Genomic DNA, 19,011 nt, shown 5'->3' on the forward strand with positions numbered 1-19,011 from the left:
GGAGCTAAAGTTACTCTGCCTCAATTCCTTTTTGTCCCCACGATTTTTGAATATTTTAGTGTTTTAAGTTAAAGTTGACACAGCAAATTAGATTCCCATATGCCCATTTAACAATTCATACGCAAATTGTTCTGAGACACTGGTTAGGATCTCCATAATGTGTCAGCACTCTCACCATTTCCACCTCACCTGCCCCACTCCCATCCATCCAGCTTCCCTGCCCCTCCTTCCCTTCTCATCCTTGCTATTGTGTAAATATTGACTGATGATTGTTTAAAGGAACACATTCCTCGTGAGTGTTATTGTTTATTTTATAGGCTGCCTAATCTATTATTTCGTTGAAAGGATACCTCCAGGAGTGGTTTCAGTTCCAGGTTAAAAGGGTATCTTACGGTGGTAGTCCTAGGGGTTCCTCTAGTCAGGCCACTAAGTCTGGCCTTTTTTTAGGAATTTGAGTTTTGTTCTACATTTTTCTCCCATTCTAACCGGGACCTTCTATTGTGTCCCTGGTTAGAACGGTCAGTAGTTGTAGCCAGGTACCATCTAGTTCTTCTGGTCTCAGGCTAGAAGAGGCTGTAGTTCGCATGGGCCATTATTAGTTTTATGGACTAATTTCTTCCTTGAGTCTTTGGTTTCTTTCACACTCCTTTGCTCCAATAGTTGTATCTTAGATTCTCTACCTCAATTCTGATTCTACTTCCTTAGTTCTTCTATCCTTGAGATAGTTTATACTTACGTTGAAGTGGGAAGGTACCATATCCATGGTGCAAGGGAGTCCCACTTGATTTCATGTCTCAGAGGATGTGCATATGAAGAACCCCTTCCCTTCAGCAGAGACTTGCTCTATCAAGTGTCATAGGAAAGAAGAGCACTGTTCCCGCTAAGAGTTTGTAAAGTCAGATTCATTAACAAGGTAAGAAGATGGATTGTAGCACAAGGTCTTCTTAAAGCATTCTCGAAAGTATAAACACTGTACCGCTGGCCATGGAGCTGGGAGACTGGTATTTACCTAGTTCTGTAATGATGGCTGAAGTTCTCAGAGCGGTTAATAATGGAACCCAAACATCGGAAGCTATAACTGAATGTGTAACCCTCTTGTGCTGTCTGTTCTAAAAGGACCAGCTACACTGATGAACAGATTCTATCCCATTAATTTTGTTTCCAGAGAAATTCCTACGGAAGTAGGTAAGTTTGGGGACAATGGTGCAGCATTCCTACTCACCTCAGCAGCCGCAGCTCTGCCAGCAATGTGGGGTTCTGCTGGGCCTTCTCAGGGGTGGGCTGGGAGGCCTGCTCATGCTCCAGACGCAGACGCTGAATCTCCTGCAGGATCTCTCTAGGGAGGGATGGGTGGAAGAAAGATGTGTTCGTTATGCTTCACAGCCCCCCCGCCACCACCTTAGAAGCCATTTCTCCAGCAGCACCTCCCCTACCAGTCTTGTTCTGATTGCTTCTAAATAATCAAAAAGTCAAATGGCATCAGTGAAACAATCTTTTGCAACAACAAAAAAATTATATAAAAATACTCTTCTCAAAAACTTGAAAAATCTCCATGGAAGTAACATGGACAACTAGAATACTTTATCCTCTTCCTCTTTAGGGAGAAGAGAGGAAAATTCCCTCTATCGTCCTGGTACAGGTCCTGTGCTAACTTCCCCTGTCTCCCTCTGCCTCCCTGACTGATGACGGATGGTTGCCATTTCTATGGTTATCACATTAGGCTCAATCTTTTTGTCCTGGTTCCCACCTTTCAATGTATGATGGTGTGTTGTCCGGTCTCCATCCTTGAAATGGCTTTTTTATGAGAGACCGGGCAGTCACATGTAGCATAATGGGGCAGAACAAGATGACAAGATAGAGCAAATGGCCCCTGGGAACTAGAGTGAAGAAAGAACTGTGAGAAGGGGACACACTGGTGGGTGCGAGAGGGCACATAGCAGGGTTTTGGACTACCAGAAAAACAACATGCAGACATATACAAATTAGTGGCCAGGGCATTTACTGAACTTGTGCTAGCTTATGCTCACTGAGGCGGGATCTTCCTTTGTGGTCAAAAGCCAACTAACTAGTTTGCAAGGAAAATGAGAATCAGACATGTGATAATCCTGAACCTTAGAAACTGCCTTGACCTCTGCATTCCTACCTGTTTTTGTTTTCCAGTTCTGCAATAAGCTGTCTCTGTTGTTTGTTGGCGTCAAAGTTAAAGCTCAAGTCAGTGGGAGGACGGGTCTAAAGTAGAAAGAAAAATAGTTTTTTTTTTTTCTGTCTGATGCAAGTATATTCATAGTCTTAGACTGTTGATTTTTTTTTTAAACCAGATTTTTGAGGTTTACATACCATAAAATTCACCTATTTTAAGTGTACAGTTCAATGAGTCTTAGTAAACCTAAACAGCTGTGCAACCAATCACTATGACCAGTTTTAGAACATTTTCCATCACCACAAGAAATTCCCTCATGCCTATTTGCAGTCAATTGCCACTCCCACCTCCAACGGTAGGTAACCACTAATCTCCTTTACGCCTCTATAGATTTCCCTGCTCTGGACATTTCACATCAGTGGAATCATGTAATATGTAGTCTTTTGTGACTGGCTTCTTTCACTTAGCATAATGTTTTCAAGTTCATCCATGTTGTAGCATGTATCAGTACTTCATTCTTCTTTATAACCAAATAACATTCCATTGTATGGATACTACATTTTGTTTATCCATTCACCAGTGGATTGACAGTAGGGTTGTTTCCACTTTCTTGACTATTATGAATAATGCTGCTATGAACATCCATGTTCAAGTTTTTGTGTAGACACGTTTTCACTTCTCTTGGGTATACAGGTATCCCCTGCTTTTCAAAAGTTCACTTTACGCCACTTTGCTTTTATGAAAGACTACATCAGTACCTGTTTTCACTAACAGAAAGAAATCCAAAGAGGATTTTCAATTTTATGAAAAAAGGCGAAAAGCAGAAATAGCAGTCAGTGTGTCTTGCAGCAAGCTGTTAAAGAGGCAGCATGCACCCCGAAGAGCAAGAGTGGTGTCTCCAAGCTCCTTCCCTGGGAACTATACTCAGCATCTCACCATCACACTACCATAGCTATGAAATGTCTGTAAGCATCTGTGCTTTATCTTGATTTATTTTGGTATGATTTGGTACATTACTTTTTAGGTCTGGAAACACTAAAAATTTTTTCCCATATTAATGAAGGGTAATCGCCTCTTTGTTTTATGCCATTTCAGCTTACGAAAGGTTTCGTAGGAATGCTCTACTTTCAGATAGCAGGGGAAACCTGCATATGTACCTAAAAGTAGAACTGCTGAGTTATATGGTAACTCATTTTTGAGAAACCGCTACTGCCAGAGCCTTTTCCAAAGTGGCTGGACTACTTTACATTCCCATCAGCAGTATATTCAGATTCCAATTTCTCCACACCCTCACCAACACTTGTCATTGTCTTTTTGATCACATGCATTTTAGTGGGTGTAAAGTGGTATCTCATTGTCATTTTTTTCTCTTTTACTGCACTGGAGGTAAAAGTTTACCTACAGTTAATTTCACATTCATAAATTTATACGCATATTGTTTTGTGACACTGGTTATAATCCTCACAACGTGACAGCACGCTCCTCCTGTCCACCCTGGGCTCCCTGTGTCTATTCGTCCAGTTCCTGCCCCTTTCTGCCTTCTCATCCTGCTTTTGGACAAGGGCTGCCCATTTGGTCTTGTACCTTTGATTGAACTAAGAAACACGTTCCTCACATGTGCTATTTTTGGCTTTACAGGCCTGTCTAATTTTTATCTGAAAAGTGGGCTTTTGGAATAGTTTCGTTCTGAGTTAGCAGAGCAACTGTGGGCCATAGTTTTGGGGGTTCCTCCAGTCTCTGTCAGACCAGTAAGTCTGGTCTTTGTAAGTGAATTTGAATTCTGTTCTAGATTTTTCTCCTGCTGTGTCTGGCACTCTCTGCTGTGATCCCTGTCAGGACAATCCTTGGTAGTAGCCCAGCACCATCTAGTTCTTCTGGGCTCAGGCTGGTGGAGTTTCTGGTTCATGTGGTCCTTTAGTCCTTTGGCATGGGATCAACAGATGTATCTTAGATGGCCGCTCGCAGGCTTTTAAGACCCCAGATGCTACTCACCAAAGTGGGATGTAGAACATTCTCTTTATAAACTTTGTTATGCCGATTGACCTAGATGTCCCCCCAGACTATGGTCCCCAGGCCCCAGCTACTCAGTCCCTTAAGGTGTTTCAATGTGTCTAGGAAACTTTTTGTCTAGGAAATTTTTATGCCATTGCTTTGGTCCAGTTGTGCTGACTTCCCCTATTTTGTGTGTTGTCCTTCCCTTCCCTTAAGTTGATACTTCTCTACTACTAAGTTAGTCATCTCCCCTCTCCCTCCCTTACCTACCCTCTCATTGTCATTTTTATTTGTATTTCCCTAATGACTAACAGGAGCCTTGGTGGCAAAGTGGTGAAGAGCTAAGCTGCTAACCATAAGTTCAGCAGTTTGAATCCGTCAGTTGCTCCTTGGAAACCCTAAGAGGCAGTCCTACCCTGTCCTATAGGGTTGCTATGAGTCAAAATCAACTCAAAGGCAATAGGTTTGATTTTGGTTTTAATGACTAATGATGTTGGGGATCTTTTTATATGCATACTAGTCATTTGTATAAATTTGGGGAAATCATTGTGGTTTTTATTTGCATTCCCACTGATATTTTAAACCTTTTTACCGCTTCTAAGAATTTATGGTAGCCAAACAATACAAAAAAGGAAGAAAGATAGCTAGGAGATATTTCCCTTTTATCGATTAACCAGAACAGAAGCTCTTGAAGAAGGCTCTGAAGTGACTATGCCTCACAGTCCTCTTTTTTTTTTTAGTGAAAATATGCACAACAAAACATACACCCACTCAACAATTTTTACATTTACAGTTCACTGACACTGATTATACACTTCACATTGTGTCACCATTCTCCCTGTCTGTCCACATTGTTTCTCCACTGTTAACTTAGATTTTCTGCCCTTAAAGTTCTCGTCTGTGTTTTAGAGTTACTGCTGTCCACTTAATCTCATGTAGATAATTCTTTAAAACAGTGCAATACTCAATGCGAACATTCTTTATTAAATGAGCTAAACCGCTGTTGAGTGTAAAGATAACTTCATGGCATAGTTTTGGCCTATGGCTTAAAAGTTGTTTCTAGGCAATAAGTTTGGGGGTTCCATTAAATCTGTATCCATTAAGTCTGATTTCCAATAAGAATTTGAAGTTCTATTCCATATTTTTTCCTTTCTCTCCCTTGTGATCAAGTTCAGTCTACTGGGTTCTTGATCAAAACATTCACTAATGAGAGCCAGGCACCATCCATTTCTTCTGGTCTCATGGCAAAGAAGGTAGTAGTTCACAGAGACAATGAGAGCTGCAATCCATTTGCTTCTCCAAATCCTGGCTCTCCTTCTGCCTCTGTTGCTCCAGGCGAATAGAGACCAATTGTATCTTGGTGGCAGCTCACAAGGGTTTAAGACCCCTGGCATTACTCACTGAATTAGGAGGTATTATAGAAACTCCAAAAACAATATTAGGCCAACTGACTGGAGAATCTGCCTCACATTCTTGGTTCTGCTCAAAATACGATCTAAAATGGAGCAGAAACCTTGCTTCCTGTCTAGAGCTTGAAGATGCAGTAATTCTTTTCACGGGGCATTTCCTAAATATAAAGGGGCAAAGAAGCATAACAAATCTGGGTTGACGGCTTTTTACCAAATTACCAAATATCTTTCTTTAAAAAAAAAAAAAAAAGATGATTTTTCTTCCTCTAGAGAAGAGTGGACCAACAGCCAGTTGAGTAAATTTTCTATATTGTATTCAGAGGCTTTTGACAGCCTCAGCTAAGCCTCAGAAAAATGCCTTGCTTGAGGCTGAACTTGCCTATGAATAAAAGGTTTCCAATTCCTGAAAGCTGGAGAAAACTAATGGCTCCTTTTTAGAAAGGAAAAAGGGAAACATTGTAGACGAGGAAGTGGGCTTTAAAAGAAATCTGTTTCACAGGACAACAAAGAAACAAAAACCCTGTGGTAACTGGGTTACCTGTGATAAAGTTTCCCTGAAATTTCTAAGGAATCTTCTCATTTTTAAACCTGAGGCAGCAGTTTCCCCCGGAGCAACTTGCACCCCTAGCAAGGCTGTGTTCCCGCACCTGAAAATAATAAGGAGAACTCCCCAGTGGTAAGTGTCCAATGGTGGCTTATTTCACCCAACCAAACTTGGAACCAAATTTTAAACATAGTCAAGTGTGCAGTAGATAACAGAGAAACTAAGGTTTTATTTATGCCTTAAACTATCTTAAACATCATTACCCATTAACCCATTGCCATCAACTCGATTCAGACTCATAAATACCACAGTGCTGCTTAAAAGAAAAAAAAAAAAAAGCAAACCAAACAACAGTTTTCCCTTACTAAAATCCCTCCAGGACACTGAAGGAACAAAGGCAGAAAAACACAGAAGACTTTGGCCAGAAAAGATCTAGTTTAATTAACTGCTATCAATTTCAACAATAAGCAAGTAACTAACTCATTCATTTAGTCAACAAATGTTTCCTGAGCTCCTACTATGTACCAGGAACTGTTCTAAGGCTTGGGATACATAAGTAAATAAGACACCGTCCTGTCTTCATGGAGTTCACAATACAGATAAATACATAACATCAGTAGCAATAAATGCTACAAAAAATACAGAGTAAGGCAGTAGAATGAGTTGGTATAGAGGACTCTCTTAAATGAGGTGGTTATGGAAGGGCTCTCAGGAGAGAACCTTGGAGCAGAGACTCAACGAAGAGAGGAAGTGAACCCTATGAAGGTCTGAGGGAAGAGGATACCAGGCAGAAAGAAGGGCACGTGCAAAGGCCCTGTGGTTGCTCCGGCTTGGTGTGTTCAGGTCAATATTGCTGGAGTGGAGTGAGGGGATGGCGGGAGATGAACTTGGAGGGGAAGCCTGTTAGCCACGAAGAGTTTCCATTTTATTCGGAGTCTGGTAATGAAGCCACAGTAGAATTTTGAACAGGGAATATGGAACTTCATTTTGTGTTTTAAAAACACTGCTCTCTACTGGTATAAACAAATAAATAAATATGTAAATGAAAAAAAAATTCCATTTTTTTTTTAAATGGAGAATAGTCAAATCTCCTGTGCAGAAGAACTCCAAATAAAGTATGTAGATATATTCCACTCTCAAGAGGTAGTGCGTAACTCCCAATTCCTTAAGTACATTGTGACTTTCTTCCAAAGGGTCCAGTGTGAAGGGGAAGAAGCAATTTTAAGGTAGAGAAGCCTGACAACACCACCTTAGCCAGGTGAGCAGGGTCAACATCAATAGTGATAAATCATGTTGATAATATATTCTCTTGATACAATGCAATAAAATGACAACTTATCTCTATGGTTGTCCTCCCCAAAACTCATAACCTCAGTATAATCATGAGAAAAACATCAGACAAATCCCAATTGAAGGACATTCCACAAATACCTGACCAGTACTCCTCAAAACTGTCAAGATCATGAAAAACAAGGAAAGTCTGAGAAACTGTCACAGTCAAAGGAGCCTAAGAAGACGTGATGACTAAATGTAACATGGGATCTTAGATGGGGTCCTAGAACAAAAAAGGATATAAGCTGAAAACTAAGGAAATGTGAATGTAGATTTTAGTTAATAATAATGTATCAATATTCACTACATATAACAAATGTACCATACTAATGGAAGATGTTAATTACCAGGGAAGCTGGGTGCCAGTGCCATCTATATGGGAACTCTGTGCTATCGTTACAATTTTCTGTAAATGTACAACTATTCTAAAATAAAAAGTTTATTAAGAAAACAAAAAGCCAATACTGCTTTGGCTACTAAATGGAGAATTTATGGGAATAAGAATGGCAGTAAGGAGGCTGGTTGAGATCCTAGCTTTGCTACTTATTGGCCATAGGTCTTTGGAGTTATTTTATTTTACTCTATGTCCATTTTCTTGCGTGTAAAACGGGAATATTTACTGAAAGAGTTGTAGAGAGGGCTTAATGATACAATGCAGGTGGCAGCATAATGCTCTTTAAGTGCTGGTTATTATTATAACTCAAAATAAAAATTTAATCTAATACTTTTATATACCTTCTAGCTGACCAACTTCTGGTTTAGATAAGAAGGCTTCTACTGCAGTACTCAGTCATTCAACTAGGGCCTGCCTCTCCCCTCTCTACCCTCCAGTCTAGAAGACCTAAAGGCAAGTGAACGGATTCTTGAATCCTGAAAAGTTCCTGGTTCATGTGGAATGGGACCTACAAAGCTTCAAGTCATCGATTATCCTCTCATCCTAAAATGAAACCACCATGTGTGACCAGCCCTATTCTCTAAACATTTCCTGTGGGGATCAGAGCCTGCCTAAACTTTCAGTGAGCATTCTAAGGCAACTCTGTATTAAACTAGGTTCACTGCAAAATTCAGTTGAAACCACTTCCAAGGAGCTCAGAGTAATTCTAAGGATGGACTCATGGGTTACCCTACAATCTGGAAGTGGCGAGTGGCAAAAGTAGTATTACTCATGGGTATCATCTAGATAATTTATTTGCTTCCAGACCCTTGTATGGCTTTAATTCTTTCAATTTTCTTTAACCAAACCCACTGCCATCGAGTTGATTTTGACTCATAGTGACCCTACAGGAGTGAGTAGAACTGCCCGAATGGGTTTCCAAGGAATGGCTGGTGGATTTGAACTGCCAACTTTTTGGTTTGCAGCTGTAGCTCTTAACCACTGCACCACCATAAAAAACACATACTTTACTCATTGCATTTTTCCCATGTCAAATTCCGAATATTCTTCTGTATCAGTGGGTTCATCACTGTTATATAACCTACTTGGTAAAATTATGCTAACAGTCTTAATGAAGCAATACCATGTGATAAATAATTTTTTTCTGGTGACTAATGTGGAAATTAGTAACTTAATGTTATATGTTAGGGGAGTGGAGAATGGGGAAGTCTGGAGTAAGATGAGTTCCTTCACGTTGGTTTCATGTCATTAAGTTCAATTTGCTCTTTCAAGAACTTTCTTGATCACCTCTGAGGTAACACACAAACAAAAAACTTATTAAGGGCTTAACAACACTTTTACAAAGCTGAAAAGTTGCAAGCCTCAATCGAATTTAAAACCAGGCTTGCTTTTAACCAGAGAATCATGAATCCTAAGGAAGAACCAGGAATGTTTTTTTCTTTAAAGACACTTAAAGATATTACTATACTGTGAAAATGGTAAAATAAGGTTTCCTAGAAAGTTAGGATAGGTCTCTGGGTGGTACAAATGATTTGCTCTTGGCTACAAACCTAAAGGTTGGGGGTTCGAACCCACCCAGGGGCAACTTGGAAAAAAGGCCTGGTGATCTGCCTCTGTAAAGATTACAGCCAAGAAAACTCTACGCAACACAGTTCTACTTGGTAATACATGGGGCCGCCATGAGTCAGAATTGATTTAATGGCAATGGGTTTGTTTGTTTTAGGAAGATGCTGACATGCACTGTGATAGGGTAGAAGGATATGAATTTTGAAGAGCCAAGGCTGGAATGGTAAGGAATGAATTGTGTCCCCCCAAAATATGTGTTGGAATCCTAACCCCTATCCCTGTAGATGTAATCCCATTTGGGAACCATACTAGTGTAGGGTATGTCCTAAACCTAATCACTTCTGAGTTGTTAAGAAGAGCAGGTTAGACACAGAAGCAAGCACAAACTGGGGGGGCGGGGGAAGAAAGACGCCACATGAAGACTGCCAAGGAGCTGAGGAACACAGAGACTACAGATGCCACATGTAGACTGCCAAGGAACTGAGGAACACAGAGGCTGCAGAAGCTGAAAGAGGCAAGTATCTCCCCGAGAGCTGACAGAGAGAGAACCTTCCCCCATAACCAGTGCCCTGAATTTGGACATCTAGCCTCCTGAACCATGAGAGAATTAATTTCTGTTCTTTGAAGCCACCCGCTTGCGGTATTTGTGTTATAGTAGCAATAGGTAACTAGGACATGCGCCTTGCCAATTTTTCCCTAAACAGATTTTTTTTTTCAGTCTATTTCAGACCACATCCAGGTTTCAGAAATCAAGGAAACTTCAGGGTTCAGACCTTAGAACCTTTAAATAAACCCAGAGATTTATCTTTTATTTGGAAAGCTTAACTAAAGTCTCAACAACTTTTGGCCTTTTCTAGTTCAAGGTGAGCTAATGAGGGGCCAAATGAGGGAAAAAATGTGGCCTGAAAAAGTAAAGGTGCTTTGCTAAGGGACAGATTAGGGAGAGGAACCTGGTTGGCTAACAGAGGAATTAAAAATTATTGGCTTGAGGTCTACTTTCTTGTGCCCTTTTAAAAAAAAAAAAAATAAATAACACTTTTCAGCTAAGGGTCATGTTTAATGAAAACATTCTGGGGGATTCTGGTATATTCCCAGTTCAGAAACACTGCTCTAAGCCAGTGGTTATTAACCTTAGCCACACATGACAATTGCCTGGAGAGATTTTGAAATCCCAGCTGTATCCAAGAACAATTGTATCAATCACTAGAAGTGGGCTCAGAAAGTGGTAATTCTTAACCCCTCAGGTGATTTCAGTGAGCAGCCAAGGTTTGAAGAACTGCTCTAAGCAGTTCTCAGCAGCCTTTACCTTGCTGAGACACAGACAAAACTGGGGCATCATAGAACATCCCCTGTACATTTAAGAAAAAACAACTTATTTAACAAAAAATATCAAAAACATTGGCTATGCTTAGGTCCAAAACATTGGTTATTTATATCTGACTATAAATATCGAAAGCGGTCTTGGAGGAATACTTAAAACGATACCACACTCATATAACCTTGTATTTGAATCTCAAGTCTAGTTGGGGGACCTGAGGCAAGGTGACCTAACCTTTCTGTGCCTCATTTCCTCATTTGTAAAATCACACTAGGAACGATCCCTGTTTTGCAGAGCTGCTGAGAGGACCAGGGGTAATGTTCCTAAAGCTCTTGGCACATGGTTACAGAAGCAGAAGGCTCTCAAACATGGTAGCTATTATGTCTAATTCTATGATGAGGTCAAAGCAGTTACCAGGCAGGGTAACTTATGGAGGAAAAAGCTCCACAGAAGTGTGAGCTGGACGAGTTTAGGAAAACGAGGTGAAAGATCACTTAAAAGTTACACACTGATCAAGTACCTCGTAATAAGTACAATTGTTAGTTGAGTGGATGGATACCTTAAGGTCAGAGCAAAGAAAGGCAGAAAAAGTTAGGGACCTGAGGACCAGTTATAAGAGTTAAAGCTTTAACATTTGAGAAAGAAGACTCTGAAGAGTGGGGATCTGGAGGTGAGTTTTCCTTTAATCCTAGGAAGGACAAGGTGTCTGAAACCTCCTCTGTAACAACAGCATCCCCTTAGGCTGGGTAGCCTCACAGAGCTCCATCATCTTTAATGCGATGAAGATGTATCTGAGAAATATAGGGCAAGAAACAAGACTTCTCTGAGTCAAACTGGGCAAACACTATAAAATCAAGGAAAGCTGATACAGTCAGCAGATTTTAATCTAACAGTATCCATATCTGGATCCTCCGAAAGAGAGACTGGGGCTTCCCATCTATATGAACTTGGCAGGATGAGTCCCAAAAAGATGTGCCCAAAAGTCAATTAGACTTTTTTGTAGCCTCGGGGCAGTCTACCCATGATCTCTGCTTCACTTAGTCTCTTACTGGGGGGGGTGGGCTGTGGATTGTTAGCCTTGTCTCTGTCTCTCTCAAAACCCACCATGGTTGTTTAGGGCAGTGGTTCTCAAGCTAGGTGCAAACCAGAAGATCTGGGCGTTGTGTTTTGTTTTTTAAACTAAAGATTAATGGGCTCCAAACCCAGAGATTCTGGTTCAGTAGGTCTGAGGCAAAGCCAAGGATCTGTATTTATTTTAACGCTTCATACATGATTATAATGTGTGCAAAACACCACATGGATCCTGTTACATCTTTAGTTCTAAGAAGCCATAGGGATATTTCTGGAATGGTGCATGCCTGGAGCAGGCTGACAAGATGATGGGCTGTGAAGGCTGGGGCTGGGATATCTGAAAAAAAGCTTCTCAAAAATGTTTAAATATTAGGGAGTATGACAACAGGGGATGGTTTCCCCTTCTGTTCACCTTTCTTCCAACTTTTCCATACTGAGTTTTTAATTATGTTTTAAAGAAAAAAAAATTACTGAAATGTAAAACACCTGCTTATATCCAATGCTGGTGATCTTTGTAGTGAAACTTTAATATAACTTACTAGTATTGCTGCTGTTTCCCACACATCGTAGTTACACGGCAGTTAAATTAAAAAAAAAGAAAGAAAGAAAGAAACTTAGTTTAGGGAAAGAAATGAGCTGTCCTGGATAATAAAGGCTCATCGAAGCAAACTAAAATTTCTTTATTCAAGGGTCAGCCTGAGGGAGCTTCAGCGGCCACACTTGTCATCTAGGGAGAAGGCCGGCTCTGTTGCTGGAGCATTCTAGAGGGTGCGGTGCTGGCTGCTAAAATGATTTAAGAGCCTTTCTTTGTGGAGGAGGGTTTTCGAAAAAATCAATACAAAGCCTATCTGGCAGGCTATAAATGAATTCTTTTGAGTGCTACGCCCACTTTATGCAAAGCACTTGTATCAGGGAAAGATTAAAGGATCAGGAGGCTCCTCTGTTGAACAGAAATCCAGTCAAGAAGAATACTTCCTGAGAGGTTCAATATTTATAAGGTAACTACACTTTGGAAAATACAGTGAAGATGAAAGAGACCTTATCCGTATCAGTGTTCAATCTAAAGGCCATCCCAACAATTATTTTCACAAGAACTAGAGAATTGCCATCAGAAGCCATCTGGTTTAAACAGACTTATCTTGTTTGCAGTGAAGGAATACAGAGATGTTTTTCAGGGTCAAAGAGCTTTGCAGCTTTTACTTAGGATATTTAAAAACTATATGTAAAGTCAACGAGACAACATAATGACATTGAATATATTTAATTTTAAAAATTCAATCATAACCCTGTTCACCTAAGCAACTCTAAATTATTTCACTTAGAAACTTTAATTTCTGAAATACTTTGAACAGTTGTGGCTGACTGAAGGTATGTATAAGGTTTAACTATAAGGATCCCAGGTGGCACAGTCGTTAAAGCGCTCAGCTAACTGAAGTTTGGCAGTTTGAACCCACCAGCCACTCTGCGGAAGAAAGATGTGGCACTCTGCTTCTGTAAGCATTACAGCCTTGGAAACCCTATGGGGCCACTATGAGTTTGAACCAACTCGACGGCAGTGGGTTTGGTTTGGTTTTTTATAAGGTTTATTTTAACTAATTAAACCACACTTTTCTCTCTCTCTTTTTTTTTTTCCCTGACTTCTTTTTGTTCTATTCTGTTTCATTCCACTAAACTTTAGAGGTGTAATGCTGGTCACGGTGTGTCCTAATATTAAATTCTCAAAGAAAAGATTCTGAAATCTAAATAAACTCAAAGGGATATGTTACTTTTTTTTTTTTTTTTTTGAGAAACAATATTGTCCATTTGCAGATTCCACGACTCTATTTCCTTACGAACAAGGAGACATAAATTGGTACATGTTTCTAAAATTAATATACTGTGTGTTATAGGTTGAATCGTGTCCCCCAAAAGGTACGTTCAAGTCCTAACCCCGTACCTGTGAATGTGGTCTTATTTGGAAACATTGTCTTTGCATTTATATGAGTTAAGGAAGTATGAGTTCATCTTGAGTAAGGTGGGCCCTAATCCAGTATAACTTCTCCAGAGATAGAGAAGGAGCCCTGGTGGTGCAGTGGTTAAGCACTTGGCTGCTAACCAAAAGGTCGGCAATTTGAACCCACCAGCAGCTCCGTAGAAGAAAGATGTGGCTGTCTGCTTCCGTAAAGATTACAGCTTTGAGAAGCCTATCGGGCAGTTCTACTCTGTCATATAGGTCATACAGGTCAGCAGTTCAAAATCACCAGCGGCTCTGTGGAAGAAAGATGTGGCAGTTTGCTTCCATAGGGATTTACAGCCGTGGAAACACTATGGGGTCTCTATGAGTTGGAATCAACTCAATGGCAGTGTGTTCTTCAGGGTTTTTAGATGTCTTGAAAGGAGCCCTGGTGGCGCAATAGTTAAAGCACTCAGGTGCTAACTAAAAGGTTGGAGGTATGAGTACATCAGCTGCTCCTTGAGAGAAAGATGTGGCAGCTGCTTTTGCAAAGATTATGGCCTTGGAAACACTATGGGGCAGTTCTACCCTGTCCTATAGGGTCACTATGAGTCGGAATTGACTCGATGGCAAGGGGTTTATGCCTGGGGATTAATTTTATGTTAAATTTTCACTTTGGTGTTTCTCAGACTATGAAGTAGTAGAAATACACCAAACTCAAGTTGGGAAGGCCTGAGGTTATGAATTCCCATGGGAGGCCTCTTCTTCCCGCCCCCCAACCCCTCCAACACTGCTCCAACAGAAGATCCATAAGCTTCTTTGTCTTGTCTCTGTGCTGGAAGATGGTCTTCTTCTACACCACACCTTCACCAAGGGTGTAACACTTTGAGAGGCCTAGATTAATGAGAGTCGTATTTCCAATTCTGCACTTTGTACATGCCCAAAGTTTTACTCCTTGCACCTCATGACAATTAAAACCCATGCAGAGTAGCTCTTGGGCTGCTTTGATTTTCAGTTCCTAGGAAATAGAAGTCTCTTCTATTTAATTTCAGATCTCAACTCAAGTAGTACTTCTAAAGGAGTGTCATGGATTGAATTATGTGCCCCCAAAAATGAATGTATCAACTTGGTTAGGCCATGTGTGGTTGTCCTCCATTTTGTGATTGTAATTTTATGTTGAGAGGATTAGGGTGGGGTTGTAACACTGCCCTTACTCAGGTCACCTCCCTGACCCAAGGTACAGGGAGTTTTCCATTTTCCGGGGGGGTATGGCCTGCACTACCTTTTATCTCTCCAGAGATAAAAGGAAAGGGAAGCAAGCAGAGAGTTGGGGACCTCATACCACCAAGAAAGCAGCACCGGGAACACTGCACGTCCTTTGGACACGGGGTCCCTGTGCATGAGAAGCTCCTTGACCAGTGGAAGGCTAAAGACAAGGACCTTCCTCCAGAGCTGACAGAAAGAGAAAGCCTTCCCCTGGAGCCGATGGCCTGAATTTGGACTTGTAATCTACTAGACTGTGAGAAAATAAATTTCTCTTTGTTAACGCTATCCACTTCTGGTATTTCTGTTATGGAAGCACTAGGTGACTAAGACAGAGAATAAGTTAACATCCCTTTTTGTTCTTCTTAGGTGCCATTGAGTTAGTTCTGACTCATAGCCACCCTGTGTAGAACAGAATGAAACACTGCCCAGTCCTGTGCTATCTTCACAATTGTTGCTATGTTTGAGCCCACTGTTGCAGCCACTGTATCAATCCATCTTGTTAAGGGTTTTCTCTTTTTCACTGACCCTCTACTTTACCAAGCATGATGTCCTTCTCCAAGGACTGTCCCTCCTGATAACATGCCCAAGGCATGTGAGACAAAGTCTTGCCATCCTCGCTTGTAAGGAGCATTCTGGCTGTACTTCCTCCAAGACAGATTTGTTCTTTCTTCTGGCAGTCCATGGTATATTCAATATTCTTCACCAACACCGTAACTCAAAGGCATCAATTCTCCTTCAATCTTCCTTATTCATTGTCCAGCTTTCGCATGCATATGAGGCGACTGAAAATATCATGGGTTGAGTCAGGCACATCTTAGTCCTCAAGGTGACGTCTTTTTTTTTTTTTTTAACATTTTAAAGAGGTCTTTTGCAGCAGATTTGCCCAATGAAGTAACATCCCTTATTTGTCAGAAAAAAATCAGGCATCTGTTATACACTCTCATAACCTGTTGCTGACGAGTCATAGCGACCCTATAGGACACAGCAGAACTGCCCCATAGGGTTTCCAAGGAGCAACTGGTGGATTCGAACTGCTGACCTTTTGGTTAGCAGCCTGAGCTCTTAACCACTACGCCACCAGGCTCCTATACACTCTTGTAGCTCTCTGCATTTTTCTTCCACTATATGTTTTTTATACTTATCATAATTTGTAATTACATGTTTAATAGTGTGATTATTTGTTAAATGCTTGTCTCTCCAGCTAGAGTGTTAGTTCCATGAGGGAAGGAATCTTTTGTCCACTGTAGTGTCCAACCTGTGTGTGTGTGTGTGGAGGGAGGAGGATGAATAAGAACATGCATGTATCTCCTCAAAAAAGGTTAAGAGCTGAAAACGGAGAAGGAAAAGAGGAAATATTTTATTATGAATTACAGTCATGTGCCGCATAATGTCCTTTTGGGCAATGTCCGACCACAAATGCGTCCATGGTCCCCGAGTTATGAACACTCGACTTTCGTACAACTCATAGTTATAAAACAACCCCGTAAAGCCTATTATATTAAAAATTTGAAGTACATACAATGGTTCATAAAAATAAATGGGCCCTACTTTGTGACATGCATCAAAATGTTACTATTATTACTGTACTATTATGTTAAAGATGTTTTAGTGTATCTGGAAGTGTTTCTTTAATATTTTTTACGCATAGAAAGGTACAGTATATACTATATACTAAGACAAACATTTGACTAACTGACGTTAGATATCAACTATACCTGACTGTTCCAACTTCTCTTGGAACTTAAAGACAGACTTAGGAATGGGACTCGTTTGTAATCCAGGGACTGCCTGTTTACAATATGGAGTTCACACAATGTCCAAATCACATAATGTCCTATTTCACAGAATGTATCGTGGTCGTTAAGCGATGCATGAGTATATTTACAAACTACAGGAAACACATGGTGAGTAGCCACTTCCTATTTCAATCAACTCTTACATTTTTACCATTCTTGGTTCCTTTTTCTTTTAATTGAGCTACAATTTACATACAGTGAAATGCTAAGATCTTAACTGTACCATTTGATCAATTTTGACAAATGCATGTCACCCACACACCTGTTAAGATGCAGAACATCTCCATCAATCCGGAAAGTTTCCTCATCTCCTTTCAATATCCCCACCCTCAGAAACAACGTCAATCTAATTTATATTACCCTCAATTAGTTTTGTCTATTCTAGAATTTCATATAAAGGGAATCAAGCAGTACGTACTTTTTGCGCCTGTCTTCTTTCACTCATCATAATATTTTTGAGATTCATCCACGTTATCGCATGCATCAGTGGTTCATTCTTCTTGTGCTGAGCAGTATTCCATTGTACGAATATACCACATTTTATTTATCTATTTTCATGTTGATAAATATCTGGGCTGTTTCTAGTTTTTCGCTATTATGAACAGAACTGCCATGAACTTTGTTCTTTTTCAAGATCATTTTGGTTATTGTAGGTTATTCTCTGATTTTTTTTTTAATTTTACCTTAAAGTGATAATAGCTGTAGGTTTTTTTATTTGCTTGTTTTTCTAAATCAGATTGAAGGTGTTTCCTTCTACTCCTAGTATGTTCAGAATTTTTAATCATAAATTGGTCGTGTATTTTGTCAAATGCTTTTCCTTCATCTGCTGAACTTATGCTATAAATTTCTCCTTTAATCTGTTAATATGGTGAATCACAATGGTTGGTTTTTACATACTAAATAACTTCGAATTCCTAGGATAGCCTCACTTGATTGTGGAGTATTTTCCTTTTTTACGTGTTGCTAGATTCAATTTAGATTCAATTTGCTAATATTTTATTAAGGATCTATGTTCATGAAAGATATTGGCCAGTAATTTTCTTTTCTTGTAATGCCCTTGCCTGGTTTTGGTATTGGGTCATAGATGCCTTATAAAATGAGTTGGAAAATGTTCCTTCTTCCTCTATTTTCTGAGAGAGTTCGTTTAGCATTTATATCATTTCTTCCTTCAGTATTTGACAATATTTACCAGTTAAGCCGTCTGGGTTTGGAATTTTCTTTGTGAGAAGTTACTTATGAATTTAATTTTTACAACAGATATACGACATTTAGATTTTCTATTTATTATTGTGTTAGTTTTGGTAATTTGTATTTTTCCCAAAAACTTTGTCTATTTCATCTAAGTCATCAAATTTACAGGACCAAGTTTTTCATAAATTCTGTTATCATCCTTAAAATGTCTAGAATCTGTAAAGATGTCCCCTTCTTCATGCCTGATATTGGCAATTTGTGTTTTTGCTCTTTTTACTTGATCGGGCTTACTTGGGATATGTGAATTTTACTGATTTCCCAAAGGACCAAGTTCTGGCTTTGCTGATTTTCTCTTCTGGATTCTTTTTTTTTTTTTTTTAAAGACATAGAACATTACAGATAAAATTAAAGGCCCCTGCAATCACCTCCCTAAACCTACTCTCCTCCTTCCCTTCCAGAGGTATCCACTCTCCTGAGTTTCAAGTTTGTCTTTGCTCCACCATTTGGATGTTAAAGTAATGCTAATTTAAGATGCTCTACTTACTCACCACATTTCCTGCCTCTGCGGCCAGCCGGGCAGCGTAGCGAGCAATAAGCCGGTGTTCCTCATCCAGTCGGCTAGGGCTATCCAGGACACTGCCAAGGAGATAAAAATCCAACAGGCATCTATTAAACAACCCAACTCTTGTTGCACTCTTGGAATAGGTGAATGAAAAGACTTTTTTAAAAAGAATGGGAACAAAAGAAATGGAGGTTTGGTTGTAGATACTAGTGGTGAGGGGGGCTAGAGAGAGATAAGGCCAACGTGTCATTCTTCTTCAGCCATCCATCCTTACTACTCCTACGCCAGCAGTGGGGCCTTTCTTTTTGAATGTAAGGGCTGAGGAAAGACAGGATACTCAGAAAGTCTGGGACAGGAATTTCTAACCAAATGTTCTGAAAAATTCATGACTTTTGGACCTAGGTCTAAATTCAAAAAGACCAAGAGAAAACTAAAGCACCATGAAAAATAGACAAGTGAGGAAAAACGCACTTAACATTAGCTGAGCAAAAGTGAAG

At 40.0% G+C, this 19,011-nt stretch overlaps 1 protein-coding gene and 1 long non-coding RNA gene across 17 annotated transcripts in view; one reads left to right on the plus strand and one right to left on the minus strand.

Annotated features, from left to right (window-relative positions):
• DTNB (dystrobrevin beta) overlaps window positions 1-19,011 on the minus strand; it is a 422,608-nt gene that overhangs the window by 57,557 nt on the left and 346,040 nt on the right. For 14 of the 15 annotated variants that reach the window (XM_049903708.1, XM_049903702.1, XM_049903705.1 and 11 more), the window contains 3 exons: window positions 18,501-18,588; window positions 2,144-2,229; window positions 1,223-1,336 (listed from right to left, as the gene is read on the minus strand). In XM_049903708.1, the coding sequence (XP_049759665.1) occupies window positions 1,223-1,336; window positions 2,144-2,229; window positions 18,501-18,588 (288 nt within the window). Of the gene's footprint in view, window positions 1-1,222; window positions 1,337-2,143; window positions 2,230-18,496; window positions 18,589-19,011 lie in introns of those variants that run through there. The other variant, XR_007519619.1, reaches the window with a different exon arrangement.
• The window catches only part of LOC126086894 (uncharacterized), a 53,618-nt gene that overhangs the window by 14,006 nt on the left and 20,601 nt on the right, over window positions 1-19,011 (plus strand). For both annotated transcript variants that reach the window (XR_007519621.1, XR_007519622.1), the window contains exon 2: window positions 9,535-9,600. This is a non-coding gene — a long non-coding RNA (uncharacterized LOC126086894). The remainder of the gene's footprint in view (window positions 1-9,534; window positions 9,601-19,011) is intronic.

The sequence above is a fragment of the Elephas maximus genome, chromosome 12 (genome assembly GCF_024166365.1).
Source record: "Elephas maximus indicus isolate mEleMax1 chromosome 12, mEleMax1 primary haplotype, whole genome shotgun sequence".
NCBI classification, from domain to species: domain Eukaryota; kingdom Metazoa; phylum Chordata; class Mammalia; order Proboscidea; family Elephantidae; genus Elephas; species Elephas maximus.